At 63.0% G+C, this 12,347-nt stretch overlaps 1 protein-coding gene across 1 annotated transcript; it reads left to right on the plus strand.

The window, feature by feature from the left end:
* Positions 1-10,372: 10,372 nt before the first annotated feature.
* On the plus strand, positions 10,373-12,042 carry GADD45B (growth arrest and DNA damage inducible beta). Its single transcript, XM_083350835.1, has 4 exons — positions 10,373-10,590; positions 10,693-10,794; positions 10,921-11,140; positions 11,256-12,042. The coding sequence occupies exons 1-4, from the start codon at positions 10,547-10,549 to the stop codon at positions 11,367-11,369; spliced, it is 480 nt and encodes a 159-aa protein (XP_083206961.1). The 5' UTR covers positions 10,373-10,546; the 3' UTR covers positions 11,370-12,042.
* The last annotated feature ends 305 nt before the right edge of the window (positions 12,043-12,347 follow it).

A 12,347-nucleotide genomic window follows, 5' to 3' on the forward strand; every position in this document is an offset into this window, starting at 1 on the left:
AGAGAGAAGAATTACTGTAGTTTAAAATAGTCAGTCTGCGTCCCTCACAGGCCAGGGGAAACCCCCCCCCCTTAACGTTGCTCCAAAATGTTTAACCCTTTTCCACACCTCCAAATGTCTGCCTGAAAAGCCCCCCCCCCCCGCGTAAGAAACAGGCCGCATTGAGAGACGAAAGCAGAGGGTCCCTAGAGCAGACTCAGGCCAAGAAAGGCCCTGGGAAGGGAGGGAGGGAGGGAGGGGAGGGGGAGGGAGGGAAAGATGAGGGAGGGGAAGCATCCCCTCAGCCAGCCCTTTCTCTGCCAGGAGGCCGGAGGCCACCGGATTTACCAGAACGAGCTCTCGGCAGAGAGACGGACCCTCCACGCCCCTTCAGGCTCCGTCACCCGGGACGGCGGCGTCTTCAGGTGAAGGTCCCTGGGCAGCGGGCAGCTGGGAGGGGGGAAGGAAGGGGGGGCGAGGGCCGGGGCCGAGACCCCCCCACCCCTGAGATGGAAGGGGGAGTCCCGGTCTTTCACTTACGGAAGGTCTCCAGAGAGAGAGAGGGGTGGGGGGGAGGGAAACAAGCCCTCTGCAGCCCCACTGCAGCATCCTGCCTGCCTGGCCCTCGGAGTCCTCAGGGCCCTGCACTGGCACTCAGCCCCCTCCCAGGAGGGCAGGGGGGGGGGCCTCAGGCCAGCAGGCTGGGCAGCCCTGGGCCGCCTCTGCTTGCTGCCTCCTCCCAGGCAGAGAAGGCAGCTGCTCCTCCTTGCACGGAGCAGGGGTGGGCCTTGATGACCTCACTGGTGTCCCCCAGGGGACCTGGCAGCAGCAGCCACACAAGCCCCAGCCAAGGGAGGAGCTGAGAACAGCCCCCCCACACTCTCTTGCAGGCTGACCATCCGCTGCAGCTACTCTGCCCAGCAGCCCCTCCCTGTGAGTGTCCTGGTGGCGACCCCTCCCCCTCCGGCTGCCGTCGCCCGGTGGGGACCTCTCGCCGTGGACATGCGGGTCGCTCGAGGTGGGTCCCTTGGGGGACGGGGCGCCCAGGAGGAGAGCCTGCCTGCTTTGTCCCTCGGGGCAGCCCCACTTCAGAGGCCTCCTCCCTCCTCCACAGACGAGACCTACTCCTCCTTCTACGGCGCTCCGGACTTCCCCCTGGCGAAGCTCCTGCGTGACCCCATTCACCTTGAGGTCCGGCTCCTCGGAAGGAGGGACCCGGCGCTGGTTCTGCTCCTCCATGACTGTTGGGCCACCCCGAGCACCAGCCCCCTCCGCGCACCTCAGTGGCCCCTTCTGCAGAATGGGTCTGTGACTTGGGTCTGGGGGGGGAATGTGCCTCGGCCAAAAGGTTTACCTGCTGCCCATGGAGGCCTTGGCTGCCTCATCCGGTCTCCGGCCAGCGCTTGGCCAGGGAGAACTGCTGTGCCGCCCAGCCCCCTTGACTCTGTGGGGCCAGCACTTCTTTAGATTTATATGCCTCCCCCATCTCTCTCTCAAAGCGGGGCAGAAGCAGAGCTTCTAATTTCCTACCTTGCTGGGACGAGAATCGACCCAGTCTGGGAGTGGCAGCCTGCCCCCCCCCCCCATCTGCAGGTGGAGGAGTGGCCGTTTTACCCTGGTTCAGAAATCAAGGGTCCCACAGAGCCAGAACTGGCTGGTTGCCAGGCACTTCATGGCGGGGAGCAGCCCAAACCCCTCCCTGGCCTGCAAGCGGGAATTCCCGGTGGGGGAGGGGAGGGGCCGGCCCCGTGCCCGGTTCTCTCCCCAAGGCAGGGGCTGCCAGTGACGCCGGGCTCCCCGCTGTGTACTCCAGGTGCCCCACCCGAGGAGACAACTACCAGGCCCGGCTGGTGCCGCCCCAGGGGGATGCGGGGCTGCCCTTCCCCTCCCACCATCAGCGCTTCGTGGTCACGACCTTCGCCTTTGTGGGCGCGGACTCTCGGCGGATGCTCAGCGGCCCGGTAGGGTTGGGGGTCTGGCCTGGGCGGGGGCTGCCCGGCAGGGCTCCGATCCTGTTTCTCACACCAGAGCAGAGCGTGACGCGGTCTCCTCCTGTCCTGAGTTCTAATTCTGAACAGCCCATGCTGGACTCGGTGCCGCTGAGCCAAGGGAAGAGGTTTTCTGTACATTCTCAGAGGCACCGTCTCCCTCCCAGAGCCGTAATCCCCTCCGCCTGAAGGGAGATAGTTCATGCTTTGGGGGGACCATTTGCGTGTGGGGTGAGGCTCCCCAGGAGAGCGGAAGGCCCTCCCGCTGCTCCTGACCGCTGCGCCCTTCCCCACAGGTCTACTTCCACTGCAGTGCTTCCGCCTGCGCGCCCTCCGCCCAGGAGCCCTGCGGCACCCGCTGTGAGGCTGGCCTGCAGGGCAGACGTGAGTCAGTTGCTGTGGAGAGTCCCTCTGAGGGGGGGGAGCTGTGGGGACCCCACTGTGGTACTCGTGCCCCTTCTTCTCCACCAGGCCGGAGAGACGCCCGGGAAGGAGCTCCGTCGGAGGCGGGGCAGGCTCTGATGCTCGCTTCCGCTGGGCCGGTGGACTTCTTCAGCCTTCCCGTGCAGGCCTCCCGCCCGGAAGGTATTGAGGGGAGAGGCCTTGAGGGTGTGTGTGTGTGTGTGTGTGTGTGTGTGTGTCACCTCATGTGTTTGGCTGCATTGCGTGGTCTCGCGTCCCGGACATCTCTGCCACACGTGTCCCCACATGGAGCTCCATGAGGGGGGACCCCGTGGGCCCCAGGCCACGTGTTCTTCCACCCTCCACCGTGTGGGCTGCTGGCTAATGACCTTCAGCAGCGGCAGCACCACGTTCCTCCTATCCGGGACCCCTTTTGGAGGACAGATTGTGAAGATTGTGCCCCAAGGGTGAAGCTGCCCAGAGTGAAGACCCCCCCAACGCAACTTGGGCTAGCTGAAACCCCCTGCCGGCATGCTTTCCCCCCCCCCCAGGGTCCGGAGCGCTTGCCTCGGAGGGCTCCCTGCGCTGGGAGGACGGGCTGTGCCTGGCGGCAGGGCTGGTTGCGGCGCTGAGCCTGGGATCGCTGCTGCTGCTGCTGCTGCTCCGAAGGCACCGGGAACAGATGCCGCGGGGCCAAGAGCCCCCCTACGCCTGAAAGAGGAATAAACGCGCTCTTGTGAGCCCAGTGGCAAGGCTGGTTCTCTGGCTGGGAGAAGGGCAAGGGGCTTGGTCTCTGGCTGGGGTCTCCGCGGCTCTTCCCTTCAGGGGATGGGAGGGTGCCAGCCGCCTCCCGCTGGGTGCCTCCGCAGGGGAGACTTTTCCCCCCGTGGAAAGGCTGCTTAATTCCTCCCTTTCCCAACCAGCCACTTCCCCTGAAGGGGCTGTGCCCAAGTAAGGCCGGCCTCCCCTTGAAAGAGAAGCCGGAGGGGGCAGAAGCTGCGCCCTCCGTCTGCAAAGGTGGCAATCCAGGGTCGGGGGAAGAGCAGAGGTGCCCTCGCAGAGACCGTGGCTTGCCTCCAACTGAGAACAGAGACCTTCCTGGCATGCCAGGCCAAGGGCAGATGGCAGCTCAAGACACCCTGAAGCCTGAAACCGCCCCCCCCCCCACGTCCCCGGGGAGCTTCCCTTTGGCTGCCTCCTGCATTTTGTGCCCAGACTCCTTGTGGTCTCCTTTTCTCCCGCCTCCTGTAAACGGCACCTTAGGTGTTGGCAGGAGGCGTAGAGGGCCTTGCAAAGGCAAGAGGGGGGGTACTGCTTCCCGGGGGGCCAAGGGGGCTTCTCTGTGTTGGCAGCCTGAAAGGCTTGCTTTTGCTGTTTTCCAGAGCACAGATAACCCAGTTGGCTGTGTTCACACCACGCATGCACAAACACACACCAAAAAACCCATGTTACAAGCATGCAGTGACTTTTCTGCCTGGCCTCCTTGCAGGCAGCTGAGAGCAGCGGCCGCAAGCGTCCGCTGCTCTCGCACGTGGCTCTTACTGCAGCCTTGGGAAATTGCTGGGTTGTGTAACGGGCCCTGGTGCGGCACAGCTGGCACTTTGTTTGCAGAAATGCTGCTGGAAGAGGGTCCCGGCCCGGGAGGAGCCCCCTCGGCACTCTATACTGTAGATTCTATACAGGAATAGAATCGAGATATCACGCGAAGCATTTGTGCCGCTCTATAAGGCCCCACTTGGAATTCTGCGTCCAGCTTTGGTCTCCTTGATAGGAAAAGACGCTGAGACTCTGGAAAGGGTGCAGAGAAGAGCAACAAGGACAGTCGGGTCTGCAGGCTAAAAGATGCAAAGAGCAGGTGCAAGAATTTGGTATGTCTAGTTGTTTAATGGAAAGCAGGGCCAGGGGAGGCATGATAGCAGTCTTCCAGTATCTGAGGGGTTGCCCATAAAGAAGAGGGAGTCAAGCCCTTCTCCAAAGCTCCGGAAGGCAGGACGAGGAGCAACGGATGGAAACTAACCGAGGAGAGAAGCAACCTGGAACTCAGGAGGAACTTCCTGACGGTGAGAACAGTGCAAGGGCTTGCCTGCCTTCAGAAGTTGTGGGTGCTCCAACACTGCAGTTTGCAAAAAGAACCACTCGTCTGAAATGGTAGAGGGTTTACCTCTGAAGGAGGAGGTTGGACTGGAAGACCTCCAAGGCCCCTTCCAAATCTGTTATTCTGGCAGTGAAGCCAATAGCTCGGTGAGGGGAGGCCCTCCCCCGGGCTTTCTTGAGGGTGATAGAGGTCTGTGAGGCTGGCCAGTCTCTTATTGCAAGCCCTGGGTTCCAAAGTGGATCCCCAGCCCAGGCTCCTTTTGGGAGACAGCGGTGGCTGATGATGAGCTTTGCCGAGATCCCCCTGACTGCGTGCGGAGAACAACCAGCTGGGGCAGCTGAAGACCCCGAAGGAGGGATTCTTGGAGGGGCTGAATGTACCTCTCCTCCGTACGGCTGAACGGAGTTCCAGGAGCCAGACAAGAAGCAGCGGAAATCGGGAAGCGTTTTGCCGAAGGCTGTCAGGGAGACGGGCTCCGTGGAAAGAACAGGCTTCCTTCCAGGGCAGGGAAGTCCCTCGCCGGACGGAGTCGAAGGGAGGCTGGCTGCTTTGATTCCGGCATTAAGTGCCCAACTGAAGCAGTGGGATAGGAACCAACAGCGGGTGGAGAACAAAAGGGGGAACGAGGCGCGCTGCGAACAGCAACTAAACCAATCGAGTGGCCGTCCTCTTGGGGCCCTCTCCGGCCACCCCCGCCCACCAGGGAAGACCAGGGGAGGGAGCCGGGCCTCGACTGCCTTCCGGGAGGCCTGCGGAGCGGAGCCTTCCCTGCGCCAGCGAAGCGCGAGGGGCGGCGGTGCTGGGGGAGCGACTGCGCCCCGCTCCCACCCGCGAGAGCAGAACTGCGCCGATTCGCTCGGTTCCTCGTAGGCTGCCCGAGAAGGGCTCGCCCTTAAAGGCGGCTGGAAAACCCTTTCCGTCTTCGGAGGGGCGGGCGTGGCGCGGCCAGTCGCTCCGTGGGCGCCCTCCGGCCCTTCCTCGCGCGCCCTGCAGTCGCGCCGCCCCTCCGGAGCCCGGCGGCGGCGGAGGAGGAGAGGCGCGGGAGGAGGGCGGGCGCTGGCCGTGGTGCTGAAGCCGCTGCTCCCCCTCCCTCGGGCTCCGTGGAAAACGCGTGACTCGGGAGGGCCGCGGAGCTCGTCCTTGCCGGGAAACGAGACCCCCGTTTTCCCAGGGAGGGGGATCGCCGCCCCTCGGAAGCTACTAGACTGACTGCGAGGAGGAAGCTGGATAGCGGGAGGGGAGGCGCCACGGGACCCACGCGCAGCCAGGCTGCCCTCGACGGCCCTTCCGCCCCCATGAGTTGTAGGGCACCGCCATTGCAGCTTTAGCTTTGCAAAATCTCGCACCCGCGTGGATGAAGAAAGGGAGACGGGTGTGGGGGGGTCTGGAATCGGCCAGCTAAGCGAAAAGCAGCCCCCCCCGCGTCCCACCCGTACTGGAGTGCTGCGACTCCCAACTTTCAGAAAGGGCCAAGGGGGCTTTGGTGCCAAGCGGACTCGCCCCCCCCCTTTCGCAGGCGGCCTTGAGGCCGAGCTCCGGCGAGAGAGGGGGGAGGGGGAAGGTATGTGGGAGGGGGAGACACGAGAAGGAGCCGGGGCGGCACGCGCAAGCCGCTCCCCAGAGCCTGCACGCGCACGCGCACGCGCACACGCTCCCGACTTCAGCCAGGCTGGGCAAGGAAAGCAAGCGAGGTGGGGCGGGGAGGAAGCGCCCTTGTGAGTGTCCCGTGGAACCCTGGGAAACGTAGTTTGCCTTCTCTCGCCCCTCAAGCCTAGGAAAGCCAACAACCCCGAACCCAGAATGATAGAGTAGCGGGCAGAAGATCTACAGCCGGCTTTGGCACCGCCGCCCAGAGGCAGGGTCTGGCATTATAGCAGTGGGAAAACCGAAACAGAGCTGGGCATTGCGAAGCCGCCCCGGACTCCGAAGATCTCGCAGTTGGCAGACTTTGCTCCCGGCGCTGGAGAGGCTTTTTGGGGGAGGGGGGGGGGGCTGTGCCGTGACAACTGCCCCTCTGGCGCCCCCTTGTGGCGGACACCTGGGAGGGAGCGAAAGAATCGCCTGTTTGCCTGGAAGGGACGCCCAGAGGCTGCAGGGGGCGGTCAGTCGCTGCGGCCAAAGGGGGGCGTTGAAAGAGGGGGTGCAGCCCCGAGAACGAAGGAAGCCCAACCGCACCCCCTTCCAAAGACTGCCAATGGGTGCGTCCCCCCCCCTTGACCGAGCTTCACTTACTCCTGAGGAATTCTCTTCAAATGAGGAACAGCCGTTTTTATAGTTTTTAGTATGTTTATAATTGTATTCATGATCTTGATTTTACACATTTATTATTTTAGTTTTGTTCCCCAAAGTCATCTGCTTGTGAGATGGGCAGCTATAAATTAATTAGATAGATGGATAGATCAGACAGACAGATAGATGGATGCCCGTTTGTCCCCAATGAGCCTGGGCTGAGGTTTGGCTGTGGCCTTTGGGCCCTGGTGCCCATCTCCCCCTGGGGAAATGCTGCAGCCAACAGCCAGGATGCCGCCCTCCTGGGCTGGCTCCAGACACAGCCTGGCACCGTGACACCCTCGCTCTCCCCTGGGACGGCTCTCCTGCCAGCAGAGGCCCAAGGGGAGGGGGCTTCAGGCCACTGGAAACGCCACATGAATCAGCCAGAGGCACAAGAGGCCCATCTAGAAAGCGTCCTTGTTCCCTGGACGGTCCTGCCCAAACGGAGGACCACGGAGAGGAAGGGCCCCGCTTGAAAGGCTGCCGTCTAGCGACCCCCTGGCCAAACGAAGGAGCTCCGAGGGGCCCCGGGGCCAATTCAGAGCAAGGGGCACTCAGGGTGTCTGGCCGGGCTCTCCTGCCTTCTGCCACCCTGCTGGGCTCCTCAGCCGTGGAGGAGAAGTGCCACCAAACCTGGAAGGCCAGCGTGGTTGATGCCACGGCTCCTCCTCCTCCTCCTCCTCCTCCTCTTAGTAGACTTTAAAGTCCTCCCACAGGACCAGAAATAAAGATAAAGTGATCCTTCCACATAACACCATGACATCTGTGTATGTCAAAGACATTTCAGCAGAAAAACCATTGATAGACCTGGAGGATGGCCTGTTTTCAGTCAGGATCTGGAGGGGGAGCGTCTGAGGCAGAAAGAGCTGCCTCTCGCCCTTCCTCCACAGCCACCCCCTTCAGGAGCTGCTATGAGGGGCAGCTCAAAGGACAAAGCGGGGTAAGGAACTGCCCCCTGGTGGCTCACCACTCCCCCCCAAGTGTCCTTCAGCCGGGTGTCCGGGTGGAGAGCAAGAGCGAAGCCAGGTGCCCAGAGCAGAGGCCATTTTCTCCTTTGCTGCTCAGGCCACAGCTGGTGCCCCCCTCGGGTGTCTTGCTCTCCAGAGGAAGGGGCTACAGCGCAGTTAGGAGAGCTAGTGGCTTGGTTTGCTTGAGAGGACACTCCCACACACACACACAAACTCTTTGGACAGTGGTGGAGAAATCCTGCTCTGCTTCTTTTGCATTTCTTTCTCTGAGGGCAGCTGTGGTCACACGCACTAGAGGGCTGGAAGTGAGGAGGGCCCCCTTGGGAAGGGATAGGCTGGAGGGGTTACGACACTGGGGGGGGGGGAGAAATTAGCAGCAGGCAGGGTAGAACCCTGTATTCCTAGGAGTAGGGCAAGTATCCAGGAGGGTTGCGTCATTTAGTTTTCCAACAGAATACTAGAGTCTCTGTTCTGCGTTATTGTGGCAGACCTGTGTAGGTCTCCGCCTCAAGCACGGGGGGGGGGGGAGCGGGGCATCAGATGGGCTTGGGGGAAGTTCCAGAGGTAGCACAAGAGCCTCACGTGAGCAGTTTCCTTTGACATTTTGCAGGGGTGACCCTCGGAAATCCCCTGCTCTCTGGTGCCATCCAGATCTGGGCTGCAGGCGGCAGCAGCCAGCTGCTCTTTGCGTTGCTCTCCAGCTGTGAACGTAAACAACCTTTCAGAATCTGGCTGGCCTGCTTTCTCCCCAGCCAGCTCCGCCTCCCTCCTCCCATTTCTGTGGAATTGGGGCAGCTGCCTCCAAAACACTCGCAGACACAAACAAGGGCCCAAAGCGAATACTGCAGCAGGTTCAACAGAGAGGTGGCAGTGAGCTGTGCCAAGGAATGGCCGGAAGACAATGGCAACGCCTCCCCCCCCCCCCGCCAATTCCTCTCAGCTGATAGGAAGGGAGGAGCAGAGCAAAGGGCTCCCCCAGACTCAGGAGCAAGAGCCACTGCAAAAGGGGGGTGCTGAGCTCCAGGACGAGGCCTCGGTGGGCGCTGCCACCTGATTGACCCAGTCTGTGTGAAAGGAAAGGTGTTGGGGGGCACTGAAATGCCAGGGTTGTGGGCTCACTGATCACCCAGGACAGCGATGGGGGCAAAAGCTGCCCTGGGTGGATTTGCTCTCCTGAGAGAGGGGTCCCCGAGGAAAGGGAGCCAACTCGGGGGCAGAGAATTTTGCAGCGGGGGGGGGGAGCTGGGTCTTGCCTGCCCAGAGGCTGGGAAAGGCACAAGAGTCACAACAACAGCAGGCACCACCCATGTCTGGTTTTGGTAACCTTGTGACTTTTTCTCAGCACTCCAGGAGCCCTGAGCGGTTTCAGGCCTGGCCTTCGAAGGTATTTCTGGGACTGGAGCCCCAGAAGAGATGCTGGTTGCGGCCCCCTCACTTGTCCTCTCACTCCCCGTGAGAGCCTGTAATAGTCAAACGTCCGGATTCCTCCTCTCTGCCCTGGGATCACTTCGCCTCGGGGGGGGGGGGGGGGCTGAAGGAAGCGCTGGTGCTCGTCCAGTTCAAGGGTCGCTTTCCCGGTAGAGCTGAGAGGGTCTCCTGGCGCTGTGGCTACAGCATCGGCCTCTCTGCGCCCGGTTTTCCAGGACAAGCTGCGTGCGATCCCTCTGCAGAAGCCCGAATGGGTGTTATGGGCTTCCCCTCCTCCGGAGCGCCAGACCCCCCTGGGAAAAGGCCGGGCTGTCCACGCGCAGCACGGTGACTCAGTGGACGTCCTCGCCCACGGCGCGCGAGCCGGAGTCTCCCGGCGTGGCTCAGCCGGGAAGCCGGGACGTCTAGACCCGGAGGCGATGCGCCTCGGGAGCCCAGCGCTGGGAAGAAACGGCTCTCCTTCCTGTCCGGCGGCGCGTGAGTCGCAAGACCAAAGAAAGCGATGGTGCAACGCGCGTCGTGTGACCGGCCGCCCTGCAACAGGGTCGCTCGGCCGCCGCGACCTCTCGCCCACTGCGGGCGGGAGGCGGGTTCGCCGAGCTGGACATTTCTGCGCGGGAGGGGGGGCGGTGTGCCTGGGCAAAAGTGGAGAAAGGCCGAAGAAAGAGGGTGCCTGCAAGCAGAAGTCTCCCCCCCCAGCCTGTTGCGTTTCCCCCGTTTGCCCGAGTCTGCATGTGCATCTCCTCCCCCCCCACACACACACACACACGCGCGCTCCGCGCAGGCTTTTCACTCCTGCCAAGAACGTGGCCATCGGGGATTTCTAGCGGTTTATCATCCAGTGTAAAATCCCCTCCGGCTGCCTCGCCGCCCCGCCAAGAGCCGCCCAGCGACCTGATCGCCCGGGGACCGCGGGGAGGGGAGGGGGAACTGCGCTCCGTCCTCGCCCTCGCTTCCGAGGAACTCCTCCAGTTCTACAAAAACAGCCGCCCCCGCCGCGCGCTCCCCGGGCAGGAAATGCCGCTGCTGGGAAACCTCAGCCGAAACTCAGCCGCTTCTCCGCCCCGAAGGCAAACGCTCGCCTTTCCCCGTGGGAGTCCTTAGCGGACCAATGGCAAAGCTCGCGGGCCGGCCTGGTTTGCCGGCGGGCCAATGGCAGGCGGGAACGGAGGGACTAAGCCCGCCCCTCGGGTCAGGTATATGAGGCGCTGTCGACCGCGAGACCCCGCAGAGTTTCGGTCGCCGCCGCGGGGAAAGATCCGTGTCAGGAGCCCCGCTTCGAGCCGCGATTGCTTTCGCTTCCCCGCCTTTGGATTACCTGCCCGGTTCCGCTTCGCTCCGTCGGCCTGCCTTGCGCGAAGGCCGGAGCCGCGTCCCCGCTCTGCCCCGCGGGTGGACCGCAGCTCGCCCTCGACATGACGCTGGAGGAGCTGGTGCCTTGTGACAGCGCGGCCCACGGGTGAGCCCGGGCCCCTGGCCGCGTGGGGGGGGAGGACGGGGAGGGGCGCGCGGGCGCGGCAGCGGGGCCGCCTCTGACCCCCAGCTCGGCCTTTCCTTCCAGGATGGGGTCGGTGGGCGAGGCGCTGGAACGGCTCTTGGCGGCGGCGCAGCGGCAGGGCTGCCTGACTGTGGGCGTCTTCGAGGCTGCCAAGCTCATGAACGCGTGAGTGGAGGAGCCCCGCCGGGCCCCGGGAGCGCGGGGGAGAGGGAGGCGCCGGGCCCCGGCTGCCTGGAAGCCGAGCGAGCGAAGGCGGGCCACCGCCGTTGACCCCGCCGCCCTTCCCCGCAGCGACCCGGACAGCGTGGTGCTTTGCCTGCTGGCGGCGGACGAGGCGGACGGGGAGGACATCGCACTGCAGATCCACTTCACGCTCATCCAGGCCTTCTGCTGCGCCAACGACATCCACATCCTGCGCGCCTCCGGCCTGGAGCGCCTGGCGGCTGTGCTGGGCGAGGGGCCCCCGGGCGGCGGCGCGGAGCCGCGGGACCTCCACTGCTTGCTGGTGACGGTGAGCCGGCGGCGTGGGCGCGGGCGGTTCTTGCAGCGGGCTCTTGCAGGGGGGCACCGGGCGGGCGCGGAGGCCGGCCTGGAACTCAAGGGCGCCGCTGTCTGTCTTCCAGCAGAGTCCACACACGGACGCCTGGGGCAGCCAGGGCTTGGCAGAGGTGGCCAGATTCTGCCAGGAGAGCCGGTGCAACGACCAGTGGGTGCCCTACGTGGCTCTGCAGGCGCGCTGAGGCCCCTGCCGGTGTCTGGTGCGGAGCGTCATGTGTGCAGCAGTTGCGTCCGAAGGGAAGAACGTTGTTTCTGTAAAAATCACAATAGCGCCTGACTGTCGGCAGGCGATTGCGAGCGGTGGTTGAGTCATGCGAGAGAGAGCGAGCAGCGCCAGCAGAAGGTCTGGCTTGGCCCGGAGGAGGAGGAGGAGGAAGGCTGCGCTGCTGTTCCATCAGCTGACTGCTTCGAAGGAGGAGGAGGCTGGATGGTGGCTGGGGGACCGTGTGGGCGCCAGGCTCCTCGAGGGCGGAGACACTGCCCTGCCACAGTGCCAAGGGGGCTGCCTGCCCAGGAGAGGCGTGATCAGCTGGAAAGCCAAGCTGCTGGGAGGAGGTTAGGCCTTTGGGGGGGGGGCGAAGGGGGCGTGCGTGCTCCTCTCCAGAACTCTTCCCCAGGAAGAGCAGCAGTCAGGAGCCCAAAGTCACCTCCAGCTGGGGAGCTTGTGGGAAGAGCTCTCCAACCATCAGCTGAGGAGGATTTCTCTAGTTTTAAAAAAACTTCCTGGTTCTGATCTTTATCTACCTTGGAAGATTTGCATGTTTGCTTTCGACTTTTCTCTGAAAATGAAATTCTGAAGTTGCAGGAGCGAAATGCAAATTTATTCTTCAATTAAAAGGATAATAAACATATGTTCTGAAAGTAACACATCGGCAAATCTTGAGTCTGTCTTAGGGGCCGCTTTCATCATCAAGGGCCTGCCTCTTTGTGTTCCCTGCATGTCCCTGAAAGGGGGGGAGGGTCAAGCATGCCTTTTGCACAGGATCAGGCCCAGCTGTTGTACCAATTCTAGCAGCTGGAGTTGCCTTGTGGCATTTCCAAAGGGTTGGGGGTGGATGGATTTCCCTGCTCTACTTGGGATGCCTCCCTTAATTCTGCTCTCCTTTGGAGGATCTTGGTCCCAAAAGGCATCCGTACTCTCCCGTTTTACTGCTTGGTCC

Source organism: Vipera ursinii (genome assembly GCF_947247035.1).
Source record: "Vipera ursinii genome assembly, chromosome: 1".
In the NCBI taxonomy this organism is placed as follows: Eukaryota; Metazoa; Chordata; class Lepidosauria; order Squamata; family Viperidae; genus Vipera; species Vipera ursinii.